Source organism: Styela clava, chromosome 10 (genome assembly GCF_964204865.1).
Source record: "Styela clava chromosome 10, kaStyClav1.hap1.2, whole genome shotgun sequence".
In the NCBI taxonomy this organism is placed as follows: domain Eukaryota; kingdom Metazoa; phylum Chordata; class Ascidiacea; order Stolidobranchia; family Styelidae; genus Styela; species Styela clava.
The window spans coordinates 8,045,008-8,071,114 of NC_135259.1; the positions used below are offsets into that span (position 1 = coordinate 8,045,008).

At 36.8% G+C, this 26,107-nt stretch overlaps 3 protein-coding genes and 2 long non-coding RNA genes across 8 annotated transcripts in view; 2 read left to right on the top strand and 3 right to left on the bottom strand.

The window, feature by feature from the left end:
* The window catches only part of LOC144428122 (uncharacterized), a 149,710-nt gene that overhangs the window by 119,626 nt on the left and 3,977 nt on the right, over positions 1-26,107 (bottom strand). The gene's annotated exons all lie outside the window — the stretch shown is intronic.
* On the top strand, positions 1,426-3,613 carry LOC120337891 (large ribosomal subunit protein eL14-like). The gene is made up of 5 exons (XM_039405794.2): positions 1,426-1,478; positions 1,893-1,994; positions 2,360-2,554; positions 3,158-3,211; positions 3,528-3,613. Exons 1-5 carry the CDS (start codon positions 1,476-1,478, stop codon positions 3,585-3,587), a joined length of 414 nt encoding a protein of 137 aa, XP_039261728.1. The 5' UTR covers positions 1,426-1,475; the 3' UTR covers positions 3,588-3,613.
* Positions 3,739-8,053, bottom strand: LOC120337890 (DNA polymerase subunit gamma-1-like). Its single transcript, XM_039405793.2, has 3 exons — positions 4,567-8,053; positions 4,306-4,475; positions 3,739-4,003 (listed from the first exon to the last, which is right to left on the bottom strand). The coding sequence occupies exons 1-3, from the start codon at positions 7,498-7,500 to the stop codon at positions 3,739-3,741; spliced, it is 3,369 nt and encodes a 1,122-aa protein (XP_039261727.2). The 5' UTR covers positions 7,501-8,053.
* On the bottom strand, positions 9,007-17,833 carry LOC120338018 (WD repeat-containing protein 13-like). Its single transcript, XM_078116916.1, has 11 exons — positions 17,345-17,833; positions 13,857-13,918; positions 13,343-13,425; positions 13,123-13,180; positions 12,563-12,651; positions 11,531-11,616; positions 11,319-11,456; positions 11,054-11,147; positions 10,740-10,872; positions 10,062-10,324; positions 9,007-9,565 (listed from the first exon to the last, which is right to left on the bottom strand). Exons 1-11 carry the CDS (start codon positions 17,424-17,426, stop codon positions 9,265-9,267), a joined length of 1,389 nt encoding a protein of 462 aa, XP_077973042.1. The 5' UTR covers positions 17,427-17,833; the 3' UTR covers positions 9,007-9,264.
* Positions 17,931-22,815, top strand: LOC144428148 (uncharacterized). Of its 4 annotated transcripts, none has more exons than XR_013478139.1 (5): positions 18,216-18,864; positions 19,774-19,887; positions 20,580-20,782; positions 21,552-21,707; positions 22,739-22,815. It is a non-coding gene; the product is annotated as an uncharacterized LOC144428148 (long non-coding RNA). The 4 variants fall into 4 exon arrangements; XR_013478141.1 differs by lacking the exon at positions 18,216-18,864 and adding an exon at positions 19,524-19,662; XR_013478142.1 differs by lacking the exon at positions 18,216-18,864 and adding an exon at positions 17,931-18,166 and having other exon boundaries at positions 19,774-20,782.

Sequence of the window (26,107 nt, forward strand, 5' to 3'; positions counted from 1 at the left end):
CCAAGATGGCAAATGATTAAAACAATCAATTATACCTACAAAATGAAACTTTAAGGTACACTTATAAAGGGTTTATTTAGGCGTTAAAACACAAACATATCATTGCGTAACGATGCCGCAGAGAAACCGCCAAACTAAGTTCAAGGTTTGAGTATGGACGAATTATAATAGCGCTTCTGATTCTATTAACAATTTTTAAATTGTGAGCACGAACTTTTTCAATAATTTTGCTGAGCCGAGATTTCCATTTTTCAAAATATTCCCCATTCAACAAAAAATTCCAATCTTTATCGAAACCGTATTTATTCTTTTCAACGCTCATGTCATTTCTTCAGTTGACGTTCAGTTGGAATTTACCATTTTGCTACGCGAAACTAGCCGAGGAAAAACAATACAGCGATATTTTATATAAAAAATAATAATACGATTTCAATCTATTTTAATTTATATCCGTCCATGTCGGAAACATTACATGCCACGTAGGGTCTATATTGCCTAACAATATAATGTATCACATTGCATTATTTGCCTAACGCAAAATGAAAACCTCAACGTATACCAAGAAAAAATAAAAAAATAAAATGGGAATTGTAAAAGCTAAACTCAGCTCAATATGAAGATTTTTCTAGAAATAGCTTTGACTATTTGCTCATTAAGGTTTTAATAAATAAAACAAACAAATGCAAATCAACATTGAAATGCATATTTTATTTTTTTTGCAGCTCAAAAGAAGCACGGGACCAAAACTGCAAAGCAGTTAACGGAAGTGAGATGCCAGTGGATATAGACGGTTTCGAGCCATATCATCCGGCCAAAGTTCACTGCAGCAACGCCGAACTTCTTTCATCATTTACCTCCACAACAGTCATCTGTTTAGCGATGTCGAGATCCAATCACAAACGAAGTATTTTTGAAAGAAGAGAGATACCAGTGGATTTAGACGGTTTCGAGCCACATCATTCGGCCAAAGTTGACTGCAGCAACGCCGAACAATTTTGCACCTCATTTCTTGGTTTAATCTCGATGTCATTGATTGGTTGATGAAAAATGCAAACAATAACTGAATTTTATTACTTACCCATACTATTTTTTCCGGAAATTATAAACTTTCTATGACGAGTACCTGAAAAGCAAATCAAAAGTGTATACTTACTTTGAGACACCCTGGATAGGAAAATAAGAGATGGTGGCTTTTAAATCGGTATGTATTCCTTATAACTGCTTAGTTTTAAATTGATCTGTCATGAAAGTTTTTTAACACAATCATTTTATGTATTTAAGATTCAAGATCATTCACTTGTCTATCGCCATGGCTTTGATAAAATCCTGCATAGTAATCTAACATATTTCAGTCTAACACGGCCTATACCTGTTGTGCGAAGTTACCCAACTTACATGGTTCCAAGCCACCTAGTGTTTACTCGAAATCACAATTACACACGAGTTTTGGTTCTTTTTCGCTGTGGGCATCCAAGATGGTGAGTGTTATGCGTCGTCTTACATGGTGAAAATGATCAAATCTCTATCTCATGTTTTGTTTATAGATTGCTTTCATATTTATAATAGGTCTCGTACATCATGTACACTACTGTATGATACCATATAATGGGTAGTGTTGTACCAGTAGTATAGTATATAGTCGCATAGATCTGTATGTAGATACTCAACGCAAAATGTCAGAACGTGGCAGAAATGTTTTAGATATTTCCCTAGACCTGTGAATCATCCCATACCATATTAAAGTTTTAAAAAGTTAAGCGTTCTGATTATGTCCGAACCCGATAACAGTGCAATACAACAGGCAGTGTGTTTCTTTGAATCAGTGTCAACCCAATTCCAGCATTCAGCCATTGCACAAAGATTTTGCCTAAAATTGAGTTCTTTTTTAACAGGTTTACAAAAAGTTTGTTCACATCGGTGGGGTGGTATTCATAGTACTCGGACCACATTCAGGAAAACTTGCAACTGTTGTTAATGTTGTAGATCAAAACAGGGTTTGTATACTATTTTTTAATCTATATGAATTTGAAGCATTAAATATTTTTGTTCATTAACAGTTAGGATATGAATGTTAAGACATAGCCTACTGGTAATAATATGAAAGTTTATTTCAGCAAACACAATTCAACAAGTGGACTTCTCACTTAATTTCTTGGTAATATCGTTCCACAAAGCAATGCAGTGTGGCGCATCGTGCAAAGCGTTGGAATAAGCTCGCCACCACACCTGTGATTACCCTACGTGGTTTCGCAGGTTCAAATCCCAGCGCCGATATTTATGTGCGAGAGGATCGCTTGACTTGTGCCACTGTAATGTGGTTCACATAATTTCTAGTTAATTGAAACTTTTTTTTTTATAGCTTCTGGTTGATGGACCATGCAGTGATGTCCCAAGAGTTATTGTTAACTTGAAGCAATGTCATCTAACCAAGTTCTCAATTCCTATTGCTGTCGGAGCCAGAACTGGTGTCGTCAAAAGGAGATGGGAAAAAGAAAGCATCAATGAAAAATGGGCCGAAACTGCATGGGCAAAGAAGATACAGGCTAAAGCTGTGGTGAGATTATGAATCATTTTTCTGATGCACATCTTCATCGGCAAAGCTTTCCGTGTTTCGCACATTTTAAGTGATATTATATCATCTCACTCTATCCAGCTTTTTATGAATTGATATTTATGCGGTCTTTAATCAAAATGTGATAGTTTGAAACATTTGTTTTTAATCAAACTTGAGTGCTTTATAATTCCATATCCAATATGAAAATTTAACTGAGACAGGCGGAAGCATTCAGCCTCGAAGTACTTGTGCAAACTTGAGATGTATTTCTTTTGCTGATGAATTCAATTGTCCTTGTCCACCTCTAATAACTCATTGATTGATTGTATCAATGTTGGATTCGCTAGTGGACTAAATTGATCTTGTGACTAGCATGCCGCCGTATCTTTTATCATTGTATATGGCTTTATTACAGTTACATACATTTGCATTAATGAATTGTGAGAGTCTCTGTGAGAATAATACATCTGAATTGGGAGTCTGCCATATCAGCAAATTATGATAGTACAAATTGCTTGTTTATATGTTGTCTTGGTTAACAGAAAAATTGCCGGAATAATATTATATATATTCTGTCATAGCTAAACGAACTACTTTTTTTAGAGGAAGAATCTTACAGACTTTGACAGATTCAAGTTGATGAAGCTGAAAAGGAAGGTGATGTATATGTATTGTTCTTCGAAGCAAAGCATACTGTAATCCTGCATTGGCAATCTAAATAACAATCCACGATCATCAGTTCAAAAACTATGCCCAGTAGCAAGAATTTTGACTGCCTCATTTCTGGGGTCCAATTAAACCATAGGAGGGGGGGTAGCCTTTCTTCCTTTTTATTGGCCTATATGTAGAAACGATGTTGCTTCGTCGCGCCAGTGTTCTAAAGCGGTGTTGGTCCTAACATAATAGTTAACCTTGTGATAATGAAATATTTCTTTAAGATTTCCTATATTGAACGAATTATTTACTCTTGCAGAGAAACCTGATCATCAACGCTGAATTGAAGAAGATGGGAAGGCAGGCTAAAAAAAATTAAAAGGGAATAAATATATTGACATGAAATGATTGTTGCAGTTTCTAACACTTGGGGGATAGGAAAAGAAAATATAAGGCAGTGGTGGAAAGTAAATGATTATCGTAACCATGATTGTGGTGGAGGATTAGCAAGCTCTAGCTAGTGTTTTTCTTCATGCCAGCATGCCTCCGTTGGTTTTCTCTAGTATTTGAAATATATCTAGAGATTGACCCAGTCCTATGCCACATGAGCCTTGCAAACCCAGAGGGTTTGATGGTGAAATGCAATCGTCCAGGTGTTGCTTTCTGATGACTTTATCAATCTCAACAGAGCTGAAGAATGCAACCCCCAATGGCAAATCATTCATTCCTAGTTTATATGCGAACATTGATCTTGTGAGGAGGTTGGATATTTGCAAGGCGAGAGCAACCCTGTACCTGAAAAGGATATATAATAAAGTAAGGATATATACAAGGAATGTTGAGCTAGGGATCATTCTTTCAGTGTGGATTTGATGGTCATGGTGTTCTTTGCATTGATCATATTTCTGAATTCGGAAATTACCAAAACTGAGAATATGTAAAATTAATCAGTTTTCTAACTGGAGTTCTGTGGTCTTCGTGACTACTTTATTGATTGTGTTTCAACAATGGGACAATTTTTGCCCGATAAATGGAAATTAAATTTGCTTCAATTTTAAAATATGCTATCAAAGAATGCACTGGTCAATCACACTCACTTGTCCTCTTCTGCACACAAGTATCGGAGTTCATCATGAATACTGATAGAAAATCTTGCTTTGATATTGAATTTATCAATCAGCCATCTCATACAAACAATAAGAAGATGCATATAGTCCACGGCCGAACTTTGCACCACCCAATTCATTCTTGAAGGGAGAAAATTTTCCTTAATGTTTTGAAAGAAAAAATACACTACGTTTACAAAAATTGTCGCATTTTGTTGTTACAAGTGCATTGGATATTTAAAACATACTAACCCACACTTTTGAAGGTTCTAATGCTGTGCTTATTCTTGCTCCAAGCACTGGAGTAGATGGACACATATTTTTTGCAATCTTTTCAATGCGGTTAAACATTTCAGACTCCATTCCACCATCCCAAACCCGTCCTACAATCAGGCCCTGAGCATTCATTCCCATCATCCCTCCAAAGGCAACTTTGGCAGCACTTTCCAAAGTCTTGACATCCGCGTAAGAAACAAGGCCCCCTCTGGATGCCATAGGATTGATTTTTGTTTTGAGTTTGTTGGCGTAATACCTTCCGTCCATGCTTAGGAGATACTTACGTTCACCCTTGGTCATGCGAAAAAGTTGTGTTATTCTTTTATTTATTTCGTCAGGTGTCATATTAAAGTTGAACCTTTTCAACAAAGTCCTTGCAAGTCGTTCACCGCTACCATAAATACGAGCATAATTGAAAATTTTAGCTTGTTCTCTCGTTATACCAATTGCATCAGCGGTCTTGCTATGAAGATCAGTACCTTTAGATTTTGTACCTTGCAGAGTCATCCATGAGAATGGCGTGCACCCATGCTCTTTAGCGGAGTCCGCATCGCCTAGTAGTGATGCTATCCATAATTCTTGGGAATCAACATCTGCTCCAACAAACGTATAACCAGGAGGTGCTTGTATCATAGACTTAAGCTCGCTTCCAATTTTTTTTTCTTGCACATTGATTGCAGTGAGCCAAGTATTTTCCACTGCTCTTCTTGTTACTGTACCCATTACTGCTGTTATGGGAAGTATTGCACCAATTTCTTCACCTGTGTAGTTTGTATGGCATTTTATATTTTCTGGTATGTATTTCTCAGGTAGTTTCATGTACATTTGTGACTTGATTCTCTGCTGTGATGAGCGCCAATATGATGAAGCTTGGTTGATTTCAAGACATCTTGATGCTCCTTTCGCATCACCAGATTTCAATACACCATCATCAAGTTTTTTCAAAAAATCTTGTGCGAGTGGATTGCCTACATTATAATCTGTTCCTGATTTGTGAGGAAGTTTATAAAACAAATAACCCTCAGGCAGATTGGGAATGTGAACAGGGCGATTTGTTATAGTAACTCTTACGTGTTCAGGAATATCAGAGTCTAGCACGTCATCTAAATCAATTTCTGATGCAGTCATTTGTCCTTCCTCATCAATATTCCCTGAACCTCCACTTGGAACAAGAAATCCCCATCCGGTACTTTTATCGTGGTGCAAGCAATAGCCATACCACGTCATTCGCAATAGTTTTGGTGTAACTTTAGTCAAGGTGGACAACTTCACAGGTCCGGGTTCCCAGTCTTCATCATTTTCTTTCATGCATAACTCAGTGTACCACTTTGGATAACCTGGTAGGTGAGGCTTAACTTTTGGCAGTGAAGCAGCCGTATTTAAAATTGACTCCATCATAGAGCTGGATTTGTAAGATGACTTTGTTTCTAAGATATCAAGACACAATTTTTCAGTTTCTGTATAGTTGGGTTGTTCTAGTACTTTTTCATCAGTACTATTTTTAAAGTTTGATGGTTGCTCCCATCCTTTTCTTGGCTGTTTCAAAAGTTTGTAAGATTTAGTATCCCAATCCAAATCCCAAAGCCATGGATCTGATTTGTACTTTTCATCATGTAATGATGAGCATGCTTCATTGGCAATATCTACTAATAGAGATTTAAGTTCTTTATTTAAGTCAGCATATGTGGTTTGAGCGGCTCTGACATACCTCTGCCAGTTTTTATTTGTAGGTAGGTACATGTTCCCCATTTGCAACACAGCAGACATAGTAACAGGATGTGGGAATCTTTTAACAAAGTTTGGAAACACTTTTTTCAGGACATTATGTGTTGCTGTAACATCATTTGAACAATATTCCATCAACTCATTGAATTTATCACGAACTTCTGCCATAGAGCCTTCCACAAAAACATCTCTTGATAATTTTGATATGGGAGTTCCACAGTAAAATTGATGAACATCACTCAAATTATTCATTGTACCAGCATCTAACCACGATGCCTTATCTGTGCTATTATTATCTTGTGTGCTATTTTTTCTGGCTGATGCATATAACATTCTTTGACCGTTTGTAAAACCACTAATGGCAGTATGCATGCTCATTGTGTCAACAAACATAACATCATCTTCTTCAAGAAAGTATTGCTCTTTAATTCGAGCACGATCATAGCTCACATTATGACCTACAATAATTCGTGATTGTTCCTTAGTGGAATTCGATCTCGCCCTTGATTGCATTGGTATCAAATCTTCGATGCTCCCATTTGATTGGTCACTGGTAAATATGCGCTGAGTGCACCAAGAATACCAATGATCTTTCGAAGCTGCAACCGCCATTACTGGCATCTGTCCCTCAGTTACCAAAACTTCACAATCAAAAATTAAAGACACTTCATCAGGAAATTTGACTGAAACGCTCTTACCATTTTTCAAATACTTCGTCCAGCCAGCATCGCTTGACCATTTTATAGGTTTAGATGGAAGTGAACAGTTGGTCAAGTCTAGAATAGATTTTACATAACCTCCGCATTGTTCTGTTGCGATATTTCTGAAATGCTCATCAATATTGTCTCCAATTAATGATGGGAAGTCAAATGAAACATTAGGAAGAATTTCAGTGTTTTTGCCCCAAAGATTAAAATGTTTTAGTTTTTTAATGCAAGCTTCCTTCTTTTCTAGTAAAGCTTCGTTTGGCACAATTTCTTCGTTCTTGAATATTTGACGATGTAGCTTCTTGGGGAGCATCTGAATTTTCATGGCGTTAACTCGAGTTGCATTTTCATCATTGTAGTCGAGTTCCGTTTTCGCTGACCCAAGTGTAACCGATCTGACATAACTCTTGTTGATTTCACAGGTAATATATAATGTTTTACTAACACATCGCGCAGTATGACGCCCTTTATTTAGCATGATACGACACCCACTCAGCAGTTAATACTGTAATAACTTGAAAAATAGCCGAACATTAGACAGAAAATGGCATAATTAAAGCGTGGGGAAGCGCAAAGTCCATCTCGGAAGTCCCGTGCATATAAATCAAGGGACTTCCCCCGATCGAACATGCCCACAAAACGCCCTTCGGAAAATGAATGCTTCCCGAACTTTGACCTCAGTAAAATTTCTTCACTTGAGATAGGATAGGATTTACATATTTTTCCCGGGGGAGAGGAAAGCCGATAAGACGGCTTATCCATATGGCGAACCACGGCCTCTCGTCCGGTTACCATTCCAAGTCGGGTATGATATTAGTTATATTGTTTGTTTTCGGAAGCATGGACTTGGTGGTGGAGGAAGCCGTAACCGACCAGCGGTTACGTGAACCACCCAACGACGGCGAGGAGTCCAGCAATCCTCTCGCACATAACCATCCCTGCATGGGATTCGAACCTGCGAACCCACGCAGAGTAATTAGAGGTGCGGTGGCGAGCGTATTCCTAACGCTTAGCCCGTTGAGTCACACCGCCGCGCCGACTTACCCCACATGGTCCGGATTTTGAAATTAGTGTAAATAGGTGAGCTACGGTACTTAATTTAGATTAATTCGATATTCCATTACTTGATTTATTCTTCAGAAATTTGGCTCAGGGGTGTAGCGCATCGTGCTAAGTGTCGCACCTCTGATTACTCTGCGTGGTTTCGCAGGTTCAAATTCCATGCGGGGTTAATTATGTGCGAGAGGATTGCTGGATTCCTAAGCTAGTCGGTTACGGCTTCCTACATCATCAATTCCATGCATCTGGAAACAAACAAGCGAGCTATGCTCAAACATTCGCACACGCCACATAGTGGCAAATTTTGATGCCATCATAGCACACAAAAAACGACAAATAAAAATAATAGCGAAACTAATAACTCCTAGCGAAAACTAATATCTTTACTCACTGAAAATTTTAAAGCAATTGGTCCAGTATTCGAAGAGAAAAGCGACTTCATTATGATGACGGAAAATAACAAGATATTGAATCGTTATGTCCACTGACCGATCAAACCCCTCCTCCCCCATACTCGACATGGACTGGTAACTCCGCCATATGATTAATCAGTCTCATCGGCTTTCGTCTCCCTCCGGGATAAATCCTAACTAGAACAATTTTTATCACATTTGTCAGAGATTCGCACTTCCTGAGATTTAGTACAAGGAGTGTTGACGACCTTGTATTATGTACTGCATCCCTCATGTGAACATTCATATCTGAGCAATTGCCACTAATGTTCCAATTCACGTCATGAAACCTGCCTCTTTCAATGAAAAAGTTTCCCGAAACTACAGAATATTACATGGTTCAGAAATAATCTGAATTGTTTTAGGTCTTTTTAGTTCATTTTAAAAATTATACTAAATTCTGAACATAAAATTACTCTAACATTTCTCCCCGTAGCATGAACGACATACCGCGGTGACATCGAAAGAAGAAATCAATTTTCTTTTGTATTTTCACTGATAGCCCAATACCAGTACATTTATAAGTGGGGAAATTCATTTAGCAGAAATAAATCACAGGTCCCAAAAACAATTCATTCCGATTGTTCATATAATATATTTAAATACTGCATAATATCTTGAGTGCATAGTGCAAAAGAAAAAGCTAACAAAAGTTTGAATGAAATGTTTGAACTGATGGTGCTTGCCTAGTAAAAACAATCAGGGCCGGATATAAAAATCTTGGTATTCCATTACAGCTCTCGTCTCCATATGATTACTAAACCTTCTGCATCACATGAGGCAAGAAGGCTTTCATCATAATTAAATGAAACATCTAAAACAGGAGCAGAATGTCCTTGTAGTCGATTGACGCAAGATTTTGTTGACTTCTCCACATCAAAGAAGCAGACTGTCATATCTTCATTGCCAGTTATAACACATGCTCCCTGACGAAATGACATGAGAGGACAGAAAACACTACGAATTCTGTGATTTCTATGCCTAATGGTAAAAGTTTTTCTTAGCTGGACTAATCCCTTGTTATCAGTGACCCTGAAAATAAAAACACCAAAGAATGTTACATGCCTACAGACATCGTTTTAAGAGAATTCCTGCCACTACCAGGGCTATGAAATCCAAGTTATAACTTTGAATTCTTCAGAGTGGTAATTTCAGACTTTCAAAGAAATCAATTGACTTGGTATTCTCAACAATTTAAGAATGCCTGCGGCGAAGCTGCTTTTATCAAAATTTAGTTTCATCACATGGTCCAGCAGAGCTCAAGTCAAAGTGTTACAGGCCGGAGTAAAAAGATTTGAAGTTAGGTTTTTTTTTTAACTGCTTGGATGTGGAAGTCCGCTAAAAATGTTACCCCGACTTCTACACCTCTTGTTTAAATAAATGCAAACTTGGAAAAGAAAAAAAAATCAAGGATGAATCCCTCAGCCCGACAGTTTAATAGAATACAATTACTAAGCAAATTTGATATCCTTGTGCATAAATGTGAGATTCCAATTTCTATCATTTCATTGATAATTGTAAATATTACCTGAATAGACACAATGTGTTTACAGCTATATTCACAAGTACAGATGGATCTCTTGCTTCTCTGCTGATCCATGATCTTGCTTGGATACTTGTAATCGGGGTTTCTGCTCGCAGACTCACTTTGTGACCTTTGCGCAATCTACTTGTAGCAAGGTCAAATGTGAAGGAATGCAATGTTCCCCGGCTATCGCCCGCCCATAAAATGTTTCCTGTTGAATCGAATGCAATACTAATCACTGGAGCACCAAGTTTCCCAGTTCCTCCCTGAGAAAAAATACGATCATTATGTTAAAAATTCGAGGCTCTAGAAGTGTGTGTTGTGTACCAATATGGAGGTAATTAATTTGGTTCGCCTACTTTACATCAAATTGTGTAAAGGGACCGAAGCCTCTGTGCAGGGGGTATATTCACTTGGCTAACACAGACAGTCCCTGAACTCGTAATATAACTAAAATAAAGAAAATCAGAATAAAATAAAGGCTTGTGCGTGGTCTGTGGCAGGCAAGGCATATAAAAACCCAGATCAAGCAATCCAGAACTTTTGCCATTTTAAACTTTTCTCAAGGTTTTATATTATCGAATCAATACCATCATAAATTTGTACTGCTTATAACAGATAGTGAGATATTATTATGCAAAATCATATCACAATCATACAAAAGTCACTAAAATTGGATACCTTCGTAACTTTTCCCGTAGAAATGTTATATACATTAACGAGGCATGTCCCATCTCCAGCTACCACTAGATTATTATTCATGGGTTGAAAAGCACAACAGTTAATTGGTGCAGTTCGAATTTCTGCTACAACTCTGAAACATAACATGATATCACAACATAGCACATGAGGACATTTACATATAAAATGAACCAATTTACGGTATATAGTGATAAAAATCAGATTTATTTTTTCTATTGTTGATTGAAATAGCCAATCATTCATATGTAGCAAAATCCAATGTAAAACCAATATTTTCAGCAATGAACATTCACCGAATACATCGACCGGAAGAAGTATCCCATAATCTCAATGTAGTGTCTTTTGATGCTGTGACAATCAAGTCATTAGAAAGGGACCAGGCAAAATCTGAAAAAAAATATTGCAAATATAATAACACCAAGTTTCTTCAGGTAATATTGGCAATATTTTTACCAAGCTAAAAACCATTTAACAGGTACAACCCATATATGACTAGAGATCAGTAATGAACGATGTAACTTACTTGCATGCATAGATTAATTCAAAAACAAATTCTACCTGTTATTTCAGAAGTATGACCTTTTAAAGTGACTTCAACTTCTGGTTTCGGTTGTAGATGGCACACACTCAACATTCCATCAGCAGATGCAAATGCAATCCTGTTTTTATCGTCGTTTGCAAATTTGATTGTGGTAACTGCAAAATTACATTAAATTATTACTTATACGGACAAATGACATGCAATCACAGCAACATTCCAATGATAATACCTGGTGATCCAAGGTGACAGTCAAATATATGGTGAACTCCAGCAAATGCATAATTTTCAGCAATACTTTTACCACCAACCAAAGCCCTGAATATAAAAATAGCAAATAAATATACCCAGACATAATATGTTAAAAAAAATTCAAATTGCCGAAACAAAATAATTGTTGAACAGTGTATTTGATTTTGATGCATATGTGGATCGCAGGGATCGCCAAAACCGAATAATTCACTATTTCGAATACATTCTAAAATAATATTTTCAAATATGAAATATCGAATATATTCTGACATGGATATGTTCCACAAGAGAAAGTCTTCAAGACAATTGTAAATTCATTAAAAAACAAAATATATTCATGCTTATAATTGGGATGAACATTGTCTTAATTAGTATTCCCTATTATACTTTGTCAGTGTTTACTAATTTTTTGTCAATCATACAATAAAAAATGCTTAATAATTACGGTAGGCTATTCTGAATTAGCCTATTCCTGAAATCAAAATTTGCTATGATATGGAATATAACCAATTTTGAATGTATTTGAACATATTTTGGACATCCCTGTGTGAATGATTTTAAAGTCAGCTTCATTTCAGCAGAAAAAAATAATGAACAGAAACAAAATGTGGTCACAGAAATGCCCCTATGTGAAAACCCTGTGGCGATGAGGAGCCCGGTAATCATCCCATATCTATGGAATCAGAAGTAAAAATGATACAGTGAAATGGTTCGACCATCAAGAATGATGTGCAATGCCCATTGTTCAAACACAATTTAAATTCCCAACACCATATTTCCGTAACTTCCTTATCAATCAGCTTAATAACACACAAATTCAGTACAAGTCAGGCAAAATCATAATAAAAGGCTACTCTTTGTTATACATTTTTTTAACAACCAAGTGACCAGCAGATACAAATTTCTGAAACATTGATATGTAGCTTCCAACAGCACAAAGAAGATCAATGTATTGCCCATCAGATGAAAGTTTACTGTTTTAACACATAGCAATATATCAAGTTCAATATACCTGCTTGCTTCTGCCTGCTGTGTGGGGACAACTATACTCGACTTTTCAGGATTTATTCTCGAGTTGATCTCATTCTTATCTTCAGTTGACTACAGAAAAAATGTATTTGCTGTTATTTACCATACGCTTACACTATTAGTAAAATTATGATACGAGTTTACAAGTTGATAAAACTGTGGACTGTGGAGTATGATTAGGTGTATGGATACAGAGGGTCGTCACTAGAAAAGCTGAAAATTTGAAGGTCAGATGAGATCACGAAAAAAATGAATGCCTACTGATTTCTTTTTCGAAATGTTTTTATTTATTTCTAGGTTGTTTTAGGCTGATACCTTTTTGGTTTCATTAGACATTTTGAGCATCTTCGAGTGTAATATAACATGAGCCTTTAAAAAACTTTGTACGTTATTTCTTTGTAAAAAAAAAACAGTTTGACAAATTTTCTGTTTTTCTAGCCACCCCTTGGTATATTTTTCTTTATTGCATATCTGTTATGTCATTATTCTCATTAAATTTTTTTCAGTGATAAAGTATAATGCGGTCAAGTAAAAAGTACTTACACTGTCAATTCTGTCTAATGTAGTAATGCTTCCACGTATACTCACACTTCGTAGACTGCTGCAATTAAAAATGGATCATACTCAGACAAAGTAACAAATATTATTTTTATAAAAAGCATATAAGTTTTTACTCATGTAAGTTTAATAAATGGCACTTTGAGGAATTCTCATTTTTTGAGTGCCTAACAATCTCAATTTAATTGCAACAGAAGGATTGTACCTTGCTTCGGATACTGGACCATACTTCTGAGCCAAAAGCTTTGATCGGATTTTGAGATATTGCTTTCGGGCATTTGGATCACCCTAGTAGAATAAGAAAGATAATAATATTGATATTACAAAATAAAATATGATAATGTTAAAACAACATATCAAGAAGGCTACAACTCTCATTCATAATAAGCAGTACATGATAAAATAAATACTTGAAATTGATGGGAATGTAATTTTAGCAAAATCGTACAGATTCAAATTTGTTATTGTCATTTTGAGTGAACTTTTTCGATTGAAATTAAAAACAGCATTATAGTTCACCAGTTAGTATTGAACAAGTTTCTAAATTGTTTGTAAGCATCTATAACAATTTACACTCTATTTATGAAGTTCAGCAGTTTACCAATCATTTACCTCAAGATTGGAAACACGGCACTGACACTCCATTAAAATATAGAGTAAAATAGACTTAAATTATGATTTGAGTTTTCATATTTCGATAGAATGAGACATGAACATACAGGTACTTGCTTCTTTGCATTTTCTCTGAGAAGTTGACTACGCCTTCGTAAATACTGAGTGCCTGAAATTGAAGAAAGACCTGTAGATTTCTAGGAAGGCTATACAGATTTTTGTGTAAACACAGGAATCAAATCAAATATTTCATTCCCTATTTGATTAAATTTGCAGATGATAGTTCAATCTTTGGGTAACTTAAGTACTAAAGCCTGCTACCTTCGATAATATCAACAAACGGATTCTACTTTTCTAATTATAATATTACATTGGATTCTGCTGAAATTATCACCTGTTCAACCCGAAACTCCACGGAAAATCAATACTGCAATATGAATACCGAAGTTCAAAACCAAATTCTGGCTGCTGTTACATTCCTCCAGGCCAACCAAAAAGCGCTCATGGAACGCTGAGATGAACTGTCTGCCACTGAAGACCATGGCATGGTCTGAAGCTGTTAAGTAGTTCCAGCATGATGTGGCTCAAATCTCCCTCAAGATCAAGGAGATTATAAAAAGACTGGAGTTATATGAAAAACAGCAAGATGATCAAGAACAGTACAGCCAGAGGAACTGTGTTGTCCTTCATGGCTGTAATTCGGTCCCAGAGTCTGAGTACTATAAGTTTGAAGACTTTGTTGTTAACACCCTGAACAATAATTTCAATCTTGACCAGCCAATTATTAACATGGATATTGATATAACCCATAAATTGTGATCCAAGTCTCCGAAGAACCCCATCATTATGAAATTTGTCCGAAGATCGACAAAAAATTAATATATGGTAGGAGGAAAGATCTGAAAGGCATCGGATTGTCCATTACTGAGTCCTTGAACCGGCTTGGCTCAAGCTTCTCGCCGCTTCCAAGGAAGCCTTCGGGAAGCAAAAGGTGTCGACAATGAATGGGACTATATACGCTTACCTGGACAGAAGGCAAGTAATATCTTGTTTAAATGATATCACTACTCTCTCTCGTCCCCTGTACTCTAGGGCTGCTGCTCGCCCAATGGGACGTAGCGAATAGGCACACTGTTTGCACCTTGGTCCCATTGGTATAGTATTTTATGGTATTGGTATAGGTATAATGTTTTCCACTCGCATCAATTTGGTTTCCGCAAGCAACACTCCACTGCTATGGCTGCTAATGTTTTGGTACACAAACTAACCATGTTGAGATTGACAAAAGAGTTGAGGGAAGACAGGGGCATGACAAACCTGAATATTTGACGAAGGAATTCAAAATTTTGGAAGCACCCCAGGAAGTTTCAAAGCCAGAACCCATAAAACCGCAGGGTCCTGTATTCAAATTGAAGAACAGAATGCATATCGCTCAGATCAGACAGGAAAACAAAGAAAATTTTGAAAAAGAACAAGCTAAGGAAAAGGCAAAGAACGAGCTAAGGAAAAGACGTTGGCTGAGAAGGAAAAGCATGCAACAACCTTCATGAAAACCAACGGTAACAGCAAAGAAAAGTATTGAAAAGAAATGTGAAGTGAAACCATTCTCATTTGATTCAAGAGATAAAGGAAGATTTGCTAAAAAGGAAGAAAAGATAAAACAAATTTTAGAATCCGAAAAAGCGAATGCAAGTTCATTTCGTGCTACTCCCATATGTCAAACAATTGCCCAGTAAAGCACTGCCATCTAAAAATGTCAAACCACCTACTGAACCAAAACCTTTGCATATGTATTATGATGAGAGAGGAGCATTAAGGGCAGAGAAATGGAAAAAGGAGGTAAAGGAGTGAAAGCATTGAGAGAAAAGCCTGAATTTAAAGCAACTACCAATTATTCTAAAGTACTTCAGGGAAAACCATTCAAGCCAGTTATCAACAAGAAATACACAAAACTCTACCAGATGGAGCCGAAAAGATTTTCCAAACCTGGACAAAAATTGGAATGTTGAATCTGCGTGAAATGACTACAAATGTCTGAATGTTGGGAGTTCTCAAGCGAAATACGAACAAATGGTCAGAACAATGAAGAACCCTGTAACAGTAGCAAAGCAACACATAATTCTATTCAATGTAGAGAAAGTCCTCAAATCATCTGAAATCTATGAAAACTTTTATTGTTAGTTTTTATGTGCAACAATTCGACTGCCTTCAAATTTTGGTATCTGTATATGCGTGTTCTAGAGTTTGTTTGTTTTGCTGTATTCAGTTTGCATTCTCTTTGATCACATGTAATTCTTACCCAAATGCGTTTATTTGGTTGAAACGTGTAGTTATTTTTTCAACTTCAACGAGTTTTTTTGTGTTTTCAGAATGCTGAAATGAAGTGTATTGTGTATGGGGTCGAAATAAACTTATACTTATATTTCCATGAATAGATTAAGGTTGTCATTCAGTGAGAACTGGGTAACAGCAAAACAGCAAAATTACCAATTCAATTGTGATAATATTCAATAAATTGCCTATCTGGGCCAATTGGAATATTACTGATTATTCAAGATCATAAGTCCCATATAAAAAAATAGAAAACAAAAATTAAGTATATATATACAAGTAGTATATTTGGACTCCATGATCAGCATAAGGATAAAATGATTGATAAACGTGCTGTGTGGTTAGGTATTTACTGTTGGATTTGTATCGCGTAATATCAGCATGATCAAAGACCATCTACCGGAATTAAAGAAGTTTATGGATAGAAGATTGGATTTTAAAGTTAAATAGTGGACGATTTGTTAGGGGTGTATTGCGAGCTTTTGATCCTTTTATGAATCCTGTTGCGTGAATGATGAAATAGAGTGCAGAAAAGACAGGATCACTGCACCTGTTGAAATGGTGGTCGTTCGTGAAAATTCAATTTAAATGTTGGAAGCATTGGAACTGATACAATGATTTTAAGTTAAACTAATTGAAAACGACAAAAAACCTGATAGGCCTACCCCAATCCATGATTTGTGCATAGACTGATATGAAACATTCAATCTATTTAACGAGCTTGTTTTTTAGTAAAAAAAAATTTTGTCACTGTGTTCAGGTGTTATTTTTGCAATGAAATTGAACTACAGCATCACCATATTACGTCAACGAGTGTTTTTTACTCCATATTTTTGTAGTGGAAAGCACTGTTGTTAAACACATAGCTTACACCTCTCACATTTTGAAATTGATTAAAAGGTATTGTCGATTTCACATCGTGTTTTTGTTTCATTGTGTTTTTTTTTTCTGTTTGGTAGTTGTACGTTTTTAACTTTTTTATTAAGCTATGCCCATCCTCCAGGTCCTCTGCATTTTGTTTATCGTTTGTTGTTATTTTGTTTCTTCCAGAGTGACCGAAATAAAATTGATTGATTGATAAAAACAAATACTGGTAATTAATAACAAATTACCGTACTGAATTGATTGTTGTAAGTGAATTGGGACCAATGATTAATTATCGCTGGTCAGCAAATACCCATCTGTCGTACCGGTACTAACCTAAATGCCGAATTAAATCCAAAAGTACCGGTACCGGTATGTGATTGTTTTGTAAAAAACTTACGGAACTGGGGATCGGATGGAGTTCTATAAGCACTGTAGCGGGCATCTTGTCCCAGCACTTGTTGCCACACAGTCACGTTCATTTTTGTCTTTTAACACACAGCGACGAAACTACTATAGTCTAAATTGATTCAGAAATACCGAAATAGGTTGCGAACTGTTATAGTATCATGCAAAAAACATTTATCCGTGCACCTGAATGGACCTTTCTGCGACCTTTGACCCCCAAAAATTCTTTCTATATACAAGGGGTTCCCAAACCCAAACCGTATATAGAGGACTTGCACGGGTCACGTGACTTTGTTACTGGACGGCAATAAAACATAAACGTCCATTTGGCTTCTGTCAGTTGCAAGTCGGATTATACGTTTCCGTTTTATTTGGCTGTTGAAAATGGTTATTTCGTATTGTTCCGTTAGCTGTACGTATAGTATGGACAACGAAATGGATCTTCAGTTTCATTCCACTGTTTTCAAAAGTTCCGGAACGTCGCGCAATGTGGATATCTCTTGCACGGGTCACGTGACATTGTTACTGGACGGCAATAAAACAAAAACGTCCATTTGGCTCCTGTCAGTTGCAAGTCGGATTATACGTTTGCGTTTTGTTTGGCTGTTGAAAATGGTTATTTCGTTGTTCTGTTGGCCGTACGTATAGTATAGACAACAAAATGGATCTTCAGTAATATTCCACTGATTTCAAAAGATCCGGAACGTCGCGCAATGTGGATATCATCTATTGCCTATTGGCAGAACTGCTTGGTGTCAAGTCCAGAAGCCATCTTACTTGTGTTTCACTGTTTGCGGACAGCACTTCGTTGATGGTGAGTGATAATGTGGTGATAGTGTGCCGTTATCAATTTCTTTAAGTATTCACAAGCTCCCTCATTTCAATGGAAAGCAGATGACAAACTACCCAGATAGCACAACTACGTTGGGCCAACGTTATAATCCGCCGGCAACCGTTGTACGCGGTTTTACAACCATTTACCATGGTAAGGCCATGATTGGCCTTCAACGAAACACTCCATTATGCGAAGAAATGCGCGCGCGATTCGAATATAGCACATGAGGTCGCCATTCATTCTGGCGGTACTCGTAATCGATAGCCTGTTACGAGGTTTTTGCCGTGGATGGGACAGTGACATTGAACTTTTAATGCTTTCATAGTAGAATGGCGAAAGTAGAGATAGCCTAGTTGTAACCGTGTAAGTTAATCTCATGGTACCGGTACCCTAAGTGCGTTGTCAGGTCACGGTTCATAAGGGTGATAGGGTACCATACCGGTAAAAGTTACATATTTATCCCTGGACACCGTAGGTACCGGTAACGGCAGAACGAGATGAGGTACGGTACCGTGCTTGGTCTTTTGGCATTTTTTTGTTAAACTTTTTTAGGTTGCCATCTCTCATTTACCAGTATTCGTTATCGAGTACCGGTACCGTACCAATGGTAGATACCGGTAAAAGTTACATATTTATCCTGGACACCGTAGGTACCGGTAACGACAGAACGAGATGAGGTACCGTACCGTACAGTACATTACCGTACTTGGTCTTTTGGCACATTTTTTTGTTAAACTTTCTGAGGTTGCCATCTCTTATTTACCAGTATTCGTTATCGAGTACCGATACCGGTATTGGTCCTTCATCCCTGGATATGATTTTTTATATTTACTTTATTTGTATAAGTGCAAACATTTCCGCAGCCCAAATCCAACCCGTTGAACGACTTAATCCAGTAATCTGAATAGTTGTACAGTTGTGAACCTTCTGTCTGATGAATTTCAACAAATCTAAATACAGATCTCAATTGGCTGAAATCTAAAATATGTTTTAACAATTGCCACAATCAAACTGAAACTAAAATTTGATGTTTTTGGGTAAAAAATAGCTGAAGGATTATTGTTTTCCCTTTTTGTTTTTGTAACACTTTAAATTTTTTTTTTAATTTTTGTCCGAGGTCCGAGAACTTTGTCCAACCCTGCTCTATTTCATATTTTCAGCTTTGTTGAGAAATAAATTACTGATTTTTGAATAATATCTATTTTGTTTTAAAATTCAATAGAATTATATTGGGTAATCATATATAATAATATGATTTATTTTCAGTATGTATGCTATGTAATCTTACCCAACCAACCTTAATTAAGTGTTATTATCGGAAAGTAGACCGCTAGCAAAAAGATTCGGGCGATTGGGGGGAAGCCCACTCTGTACAATGACTGCCAAATGTGCATGCAACTGTGCAATGCCCAGCGACTCTAAAAGCATGAAGTATTGTACGACACATCCTTTACAAATATTTGGACATATTTTGTGTAATATCCATTTTTTTCCGGTTATTCTAAATAATTATTACCGATTAGATATTCTGTCAAGTGTCAATATTACCATTGTAAGTTTAATGATATATACCATTTTTATAACAGGCCCTATGACAATGGACTGGAAAATTCACCTGCTTCAATTCCCTCTTTAACGCAATCATACACTGTGTCATTTCAAGCATCTCAATGTTTCAATGCGGACAATGCCCAAAACAGGTGTTTTTGTTTTATAGTTTGATAGTAGCTCCTTGCATACCTGTGCCATAAAATATTGCACAATAGCTAGATATATCGGTTGAATAATTACCTAGTACAACATCATGTGGTTAATACCGTATTTTCCGGCGAATAAGTCGCTTTTCTAGACCCAAATTTTTAGCCTGATTTTGGGGGGGGGGTCGTCTTATTAGGCGAGTATGATCATTTTCATTTTTTTGTCGCCCTATTAATGAACCCGGACAATAAAATACCTTCGGCGATAGCATCCCCCACGTCCTCATCAGGTTAGTTTAATTAAATCGACATTCTCGTGCTGTGAATCTGAAATTTCAATGCTGTGATTATCATATTTGCATTATCATATATGGACTGAATATTACGCTACAAAAAAAAGTCATAGGCTATTTTAACCAATGCGCAAACGCGGCGACCGCTCGAAAGGCATTGCATGGTAATTTGAGATTCCCGACGTTGATGCGATTTTACTACCCCGACTCATCGGCCGGTTATATGCAAAAACCCATTTTTTCAGGCTTAAAAACAGGCCTCGTCTTATTCGCCGGAAAATACGGTAACTAATATTAATGAAAAATTTATATTCTGGTAATTAGTATAGGCCATTCGTTCACGTTTATCATCTGAAAGACAATCATGTACTATATATTGTGTAACACTAACTTGATTTTCAGAGATCAAGCCATGCTCCAATCCAGTCCATGGAAAAGTTGTTGGGACAGGCGGTAGAAACTCTTATGCTACAAGCTACGGCATCTGCAACTTTCCACTGATTATAGTGTGGACTCGGACATAAAGGAATTGATGAAATTCATTGTCAATTCATTGTCTGATTACATTTTGATCCAGAAAACATTCAAGGATGAAAAAATCGCTCGTAAGTTGAATACTTTTATAGGCTGATTACATACACTTTACGGCAGTGGTACCCAAACTTTTTTTTCCGCGATCCCAATTTTTGTAAAATCACAGACTACAGATACTTGTGACCCCACAACGAGAAAACATTAAAAATCAATTTATTCTATTCAATCATTCTGATGAAAATCAACTGTAAGTTTGCGGGGCATTAGTGCAACGTGGTTGTACTTGTACTTAAGTTCAGTGGTTCCCAACCTTTTTACCCCAGCGGCCAGCGGGCATGCAAAATTAATTTAAGAGTTCGCTCACCGGTAACACATGCCATCGTATGAAGACCACGATGTATAAATCTCTGAGATTCAGAATATTTGTTTAGTTTTAGTACAATGTTAAAATATTGCAGATTACTCCATAATTAATTGGAAAGCCAAACAGAACATGAAAGTAAAATAGGTGAAAATACCCTTGCTGGGTCTCATCTTATTGAGTGCCTTTTATTTTTTGTCGTTTTGTTTTTGACTGCATGAAGCGCTTCGAATTTATGTATGAAATACAATATGCCCAATATTTTCGCTTCGTGTTCAAGGAAGATTATTTAAATGTCTAAATACGATCTGATTGCAATATTAAAATTGTTCACTTTTATACGAATGGGATGTGGACAAAACACATATGTGTATATTTTAGAGTAGATACTCGCGATAATTTAACATAGAGCTTTTGCAACGGATGAAAACCTTTTCATTAGATGTATTCTTATAATTGTGCTTATTTACTCATTCCAGATAAGATATTTGTCAAGTCTTGGAGGTTGCTCCGAGAAAGACTGGATTGGAGAATCATGAGCTCAGTTATAACAAATTTACTCTCCCGCTCTTTCAACTGTGCAGGACGCGGTGGATAAGGAGTGAGTGGGACGCCCTTAGTTTCTGCTATTAAAGGTACGTATGTAATATGTTTATCATATTGTACCACCATCTTTCTCTGCTCTACCCTCTTCTATTTTATAAGTATAAGATTATTTTGACTCCAAATCAGCTTAAGATAATTCATAAGGGAAATGAACAAAAATTGATTAAATAGAATCTGACAATCTGGAGTGAAAACAAAACCTTAATTAAGATTGAAGCGTAAAGAATATAAGGTTTTGCCAAAAAGATGCCTATCGTGTTCATGAATTAAATTAAGTTACTCACACACAACAACAACAGAGATATAATAAAATAAAAACAGGCGAGAAAATTTAGATAAGTTTGGTAGTAAACAAAATGTACTTGCCAGTTGCCACACCATTCATTTTTATCATTATGATTGTCAAATTGAATAATGATTTTGTAAACAACTGTGAACAGTAAAGAAATTGAATGTAGATTTTGTATACAAAAGTGAACAGTATAGAAAAATATTTATTAAGGAGATATCGCCAAGCTGATTATGGTTAGAGTCAAGTGCCAAATTGCCAATCCAATGTTGCCAGAGTTTGGTGCATAATGGCGAACAGTGGTTTTCGAACTTATTTGTATCATCGCTCCCGTACAGTACTTTTTACATTATCATCCCCCCCTAGCACAACAGCAAATTATGAATTTACAAATTAATTTATTTTAAATCAATTAAACAAATAGACTAATCATGGTGCATGATGTTTCTAATAATGTAGATGAATTTCAACAAGGAATATTTGAAGACATTTTAGTCAGATAAAATCTCAAATCATCATTATTCCCTCCAACAAATATTCCCCTCAAAACATTGTCTACGCCCCCCTTGCGGAATCAAGAATTTCTGTATTTCTCAATTATTATTGTCTTGTCAATGTAAGCTTCACTCACACATTTGCGACTGCAGAAACTTGGCTTAAGATTCCTACTCTGAAAATTTGTTGGGATGCAGTCATTCAGACTAGGCTTTGAACTCTGGTGCTGTAATTTGCTAATACTGCAATTTAACACAGAATTTTAATATTTTTCAGCTCTGGATGATCTGGCAACGAACTCCGATTAATTTTATTACATGTATACATATTTGTAAAATAAAGACATTTTGTTATTTTTTGTTTTTTATTATATAAATAATGTTAGATTAGTGGGAAATTTCTATGTAGTATAGATCCATACCCTGTCTGTACAACACATCGCCTAACTTGGCCCGACCATGTGCCACGATTGTATTACAACGTGTCACCTACGTAGGCCCGTCTATATGTCACGATTGCGTTACAACGTATCGCCAACGTTGGACCGGCCATATTTCACGATTGTGTTACAACGTATCGCCTACGTTGGCCCGACCATTTGCCACGGTTGCATTACAGCGAAAGGACCGACGTTGGCCCAGCGGCCAAATCTTCGCTGGAACATGGTTGTTCGCCATTATTGGGCCGGTGGTTCGAACAACGTTCGGCCATGGTTGTTCCGACGTAGTTGTGCTATCTGGGTACTGTTATCAGTAGGCCTAGGTGCAGACTTGACTTGTGTAAGACAGTAAGGAATTAATCTAATAATCAACTACTGTTATTAGTAGGCCTAGGTGCAGACTTGACTTGTGTAAGACAGTAAGGAATTAATCTAATAATCAACTACTGTTATTAGTAGGCCTAGGCGTGGGCCTACTTGCAGTTGCAGACTTGACTTGTGTAAGACAGTAAGGAATTAATAATCAATTGCTGTAAGGTATTGTTTCCCTAATTAGCAGGTAATCTATTACTAAGTGTAAAAGGTTGAATAGATAACTAAAGTTTAACACCAGTGTTCATGCAAAAAATAACCAGAATTCAATTGAATTCGCCATCTAGGAATACGCTCGCCTGATACTGATCACCCTGGTAGTTTCACAGGTTTTAATCCCATGCGGGGATGGTTATGTGCTAGAGGATTGTAGCTCCACTCCCACCGAGGGTGGTTCACATGACCGCTGATCGGTTACGACCATTCCCCACCATCCAAGTCCATGCTTCTGGAAACAAATAACTGGCTCTCCCCCAGATAAATTCTATCCTAATGGTGCTTGTACAACTGATTCAAAATGTCTTTTTATTGTCATTGGTAAAAAAGATATGCTACCCGGAATCAAATTCATTTACGACTAGTGGCTGTGGTGGGATATGGACATAAATTTCACACTCCTTGATCGTTAGATTTTATGAAAACTCTTATCTGTATCCATTATTGGACACGTAGTGGACATAACGATCGTTTCAATATTATGTTGTTGTTGTTCTTGTTCTTGTTCTTGTTGTTCTTTGACACGTTTTTAAAAAGTCGCTTTTCTCTTCGAATACTGGACCAATTGCTTTGAAATTTTTAGTGGTTAAAGATAAAAATTTTCTCCAGAAGGCTATTACTTTTTTTTTCGCTATGACGTCATCAAAATTATGTGACTCTACGTGTCCATATATTTGAGCATAGCTCTCTTGTCTTACAGATATGGGTGCGACCATGGAATAGATGGATGGCAAAGTATAAGTTGCAACAAGACCACAGTGGCACAAGACCTCAGCTTGCGTGACTTGATAATACATCCTCAGTATCCATTTATTGATGCCTATCGTAATGACCAAGTAACTTGTCATTACTGTGGATTGGTGGAGATAAAGTGTCCATTGTGCTTTAACGAAATCAACTTCAAGACGACCCTATCAAGAAAAAAAATTTGTTTCGGTGGGTCTGGTCGTGAAGGTTTCAGTCTAACGTTGGACACCGATACTACAACCAGATACAGTCGCTAATGAAACTTAAGCGAGGCGTAATATTGCGACTTTGTGATCTGAAAGGAAATTCTGATGGGTAGCCGGCTAGCCGCAACCTTTTGTTTAAAGAATATTATGAGATACGTCTTAAGAGTCTAAACTTTTGTTTGAGAGGGGTGTAACCCAAGCTAATTTGCAAATAGTATTCATGGTACCAAATGTCTCACACACTTTACAGTAATTATAAATTATATTTGAAAAATAAAGCACGTCAAAAATGTATTTTTAAAAATCAATTGGTTTTATCTGCAGATACTAGGTTGATATTAAGATTGACCATTTCAATGCTAAATTTTCTTTAGTCAAAAGGCACACTTGATTCGCAAAAATTTGTGAATGCGCACAGTACACCAATTTGTCTAATGTTTTGATTCCATAGGCAGGAGGTTGTGGATCGGTGCTGCTCAGGATGGGATATCTTCGCCTCTAAATGCATATTACGTGTTTCACATGAATCCATCGTGCTCAGATTAGACTATTTTCAAGGTCTGAAGGCTCCAACAGCCTTATTTTATGGGTACACAAGAGAATTTTCAGTGTGGCATGCATGAGTCCCTAACCTCAAGATATCTATAAGCAAGGATAAGATAACCTGGAAGTAACATTCCATAATTTAGAGTACAAAATGTATCTGCCTCCACAGTCCTTTCAAATGGAAGATATGATGCCTCGGGGGTAATTTCTATCAAATATTTTACAGTATTATGGTTCTAGTGAAAAGGGGTGTAGGCGGCTTTTTTTTTAAGTGTGGTAGGTCTAGTCGAAAGACACATTAAATGTTTATGCTAACAACTGCGAATTAATATTGCAACGCATCCAAAGTTAACAGAATTTGTTGAAATGGTCCTGCCTTTTGCCTTTCTTCAAAATCCTCCTTTTTCTAACTATTCTCTTCTTCTCTGGGGATGGCGAAAATTCAAATATCGATGGGACATGTAAGCAGCTGATAATGGGTTATCTTTCCTTTTTCCTGAAAATAAAATTAAACACTAATCATCATTTAACAGTGCCAAGTTTGTGTATCAGATCAGTAATAAATTACCTGCTAACTAACAAAACAATCAGACAACACCTTCTGACCATTAATGAAGATTTCTTTCAATTTCAAACGCAACTATGCCTACCAATGTGGGTAGTTTTTAGGATAGAATTTATCTGGGGTTGGGGACAGATTGCAAGGTGCAACATCGTACGATTACCTATATATTCTATGTCGGGATTAGTTAGCCAGGTATTTGTTTTAGAAGCATGGACTTGATGGTGGGGGATGTCATAATCAACCAGCAGTCGTGTGAACCACCCTTAGTGGGAGTAGAGCTGCAATCCCCTCGCACATAACTATCCCCGCATGGGATTGGAACCTGTGAAACTCCCAGGTGGGTCAGAGATGCGGTGGCGAGCGTATTCTCAGATAGAGAATTCAATTGAATTCTGGTTATTTTTTGCATTAGCACTGGCGTTAAACTTTAGTTATCTATTCAAATTTTCACACTTACTAATAGATTACCTGCTAACTAGGGAAACAATACCGCATGGCAATTATTGATTAATACCTTACACGAGTCAAGTCTGCAAGTAGGCCTACCTCTAAGC

What these genes read in the sequence shown, in the direction of transcription:
- LOC120337891 (XM_039405794.2), top strand. An exon ending in ATGTTGTAGATCAAAACAGG is followed by an intron (nt 1,995 to 2,359) that starts GTTTGTATACTA and finishes TTTTTTTTATAG; the next exon opens with CTTCTGGTTGATGGACCATG. An exon ending in AGATACAGGCTAAAGCTGTG is followed by an intron (nt 2,555 to 3,157) that starts GTGAGATTATGA and finishes TACTTTTTTTAG; the next exon opens with AGGAAGAATCTTACAGACTT.
- LOC120337890 (XM_039405793.2), bottom strand. Translation starts at nt 7,500, where the DNA reads ATGCTAAATAAAGGGCGTCATACTGCGCGATGTGTTAGTAAAACATTA. An exon ending in TAGAACCTTCAAAAGTGTGG is followed by an intron (nt 4,476 to 4,566) that starts GTTAGTATGTTT and finishes CAAAACATTAAG; the next exon opens with GAAAATTTTCTCCCTTCAAG. An exon ending in TTGTGTGCAGAAGAGGACAA is followed by an intron (nt 4,004 to 4,305) that starts GTGAGTGTGATT and finishes TATCCTTTTCAG; the next exon opens with GTACAGGGTTGCTCTCGCCT.
- LOC120338018 (XM_078116916.1), bottom strand. Translation starts at nt 17,426, where the DNA reads ATGAACGTGACTGTGTGGCAACAAGTGCTGGGACAAGATGCCCGCTAC. An exon ending in GGTCCAGTATCCGAAGCAAG is followed by an intron (nt 13,181 to 13,342) that starts GTACAATCCTTC and finishes TTTTAATTGCAG; the next exon opens with CAGTCTACGAAGTGTGAGTA. An exon ending in AACACATTGTGTCTATTCAG is followed by an intron (nt 9,566 to 10,061) that starts GTAATATTTACA and finishes TTTTATTTTCAG; the next exon opens with GGTCACTGATAACAAGGGAT.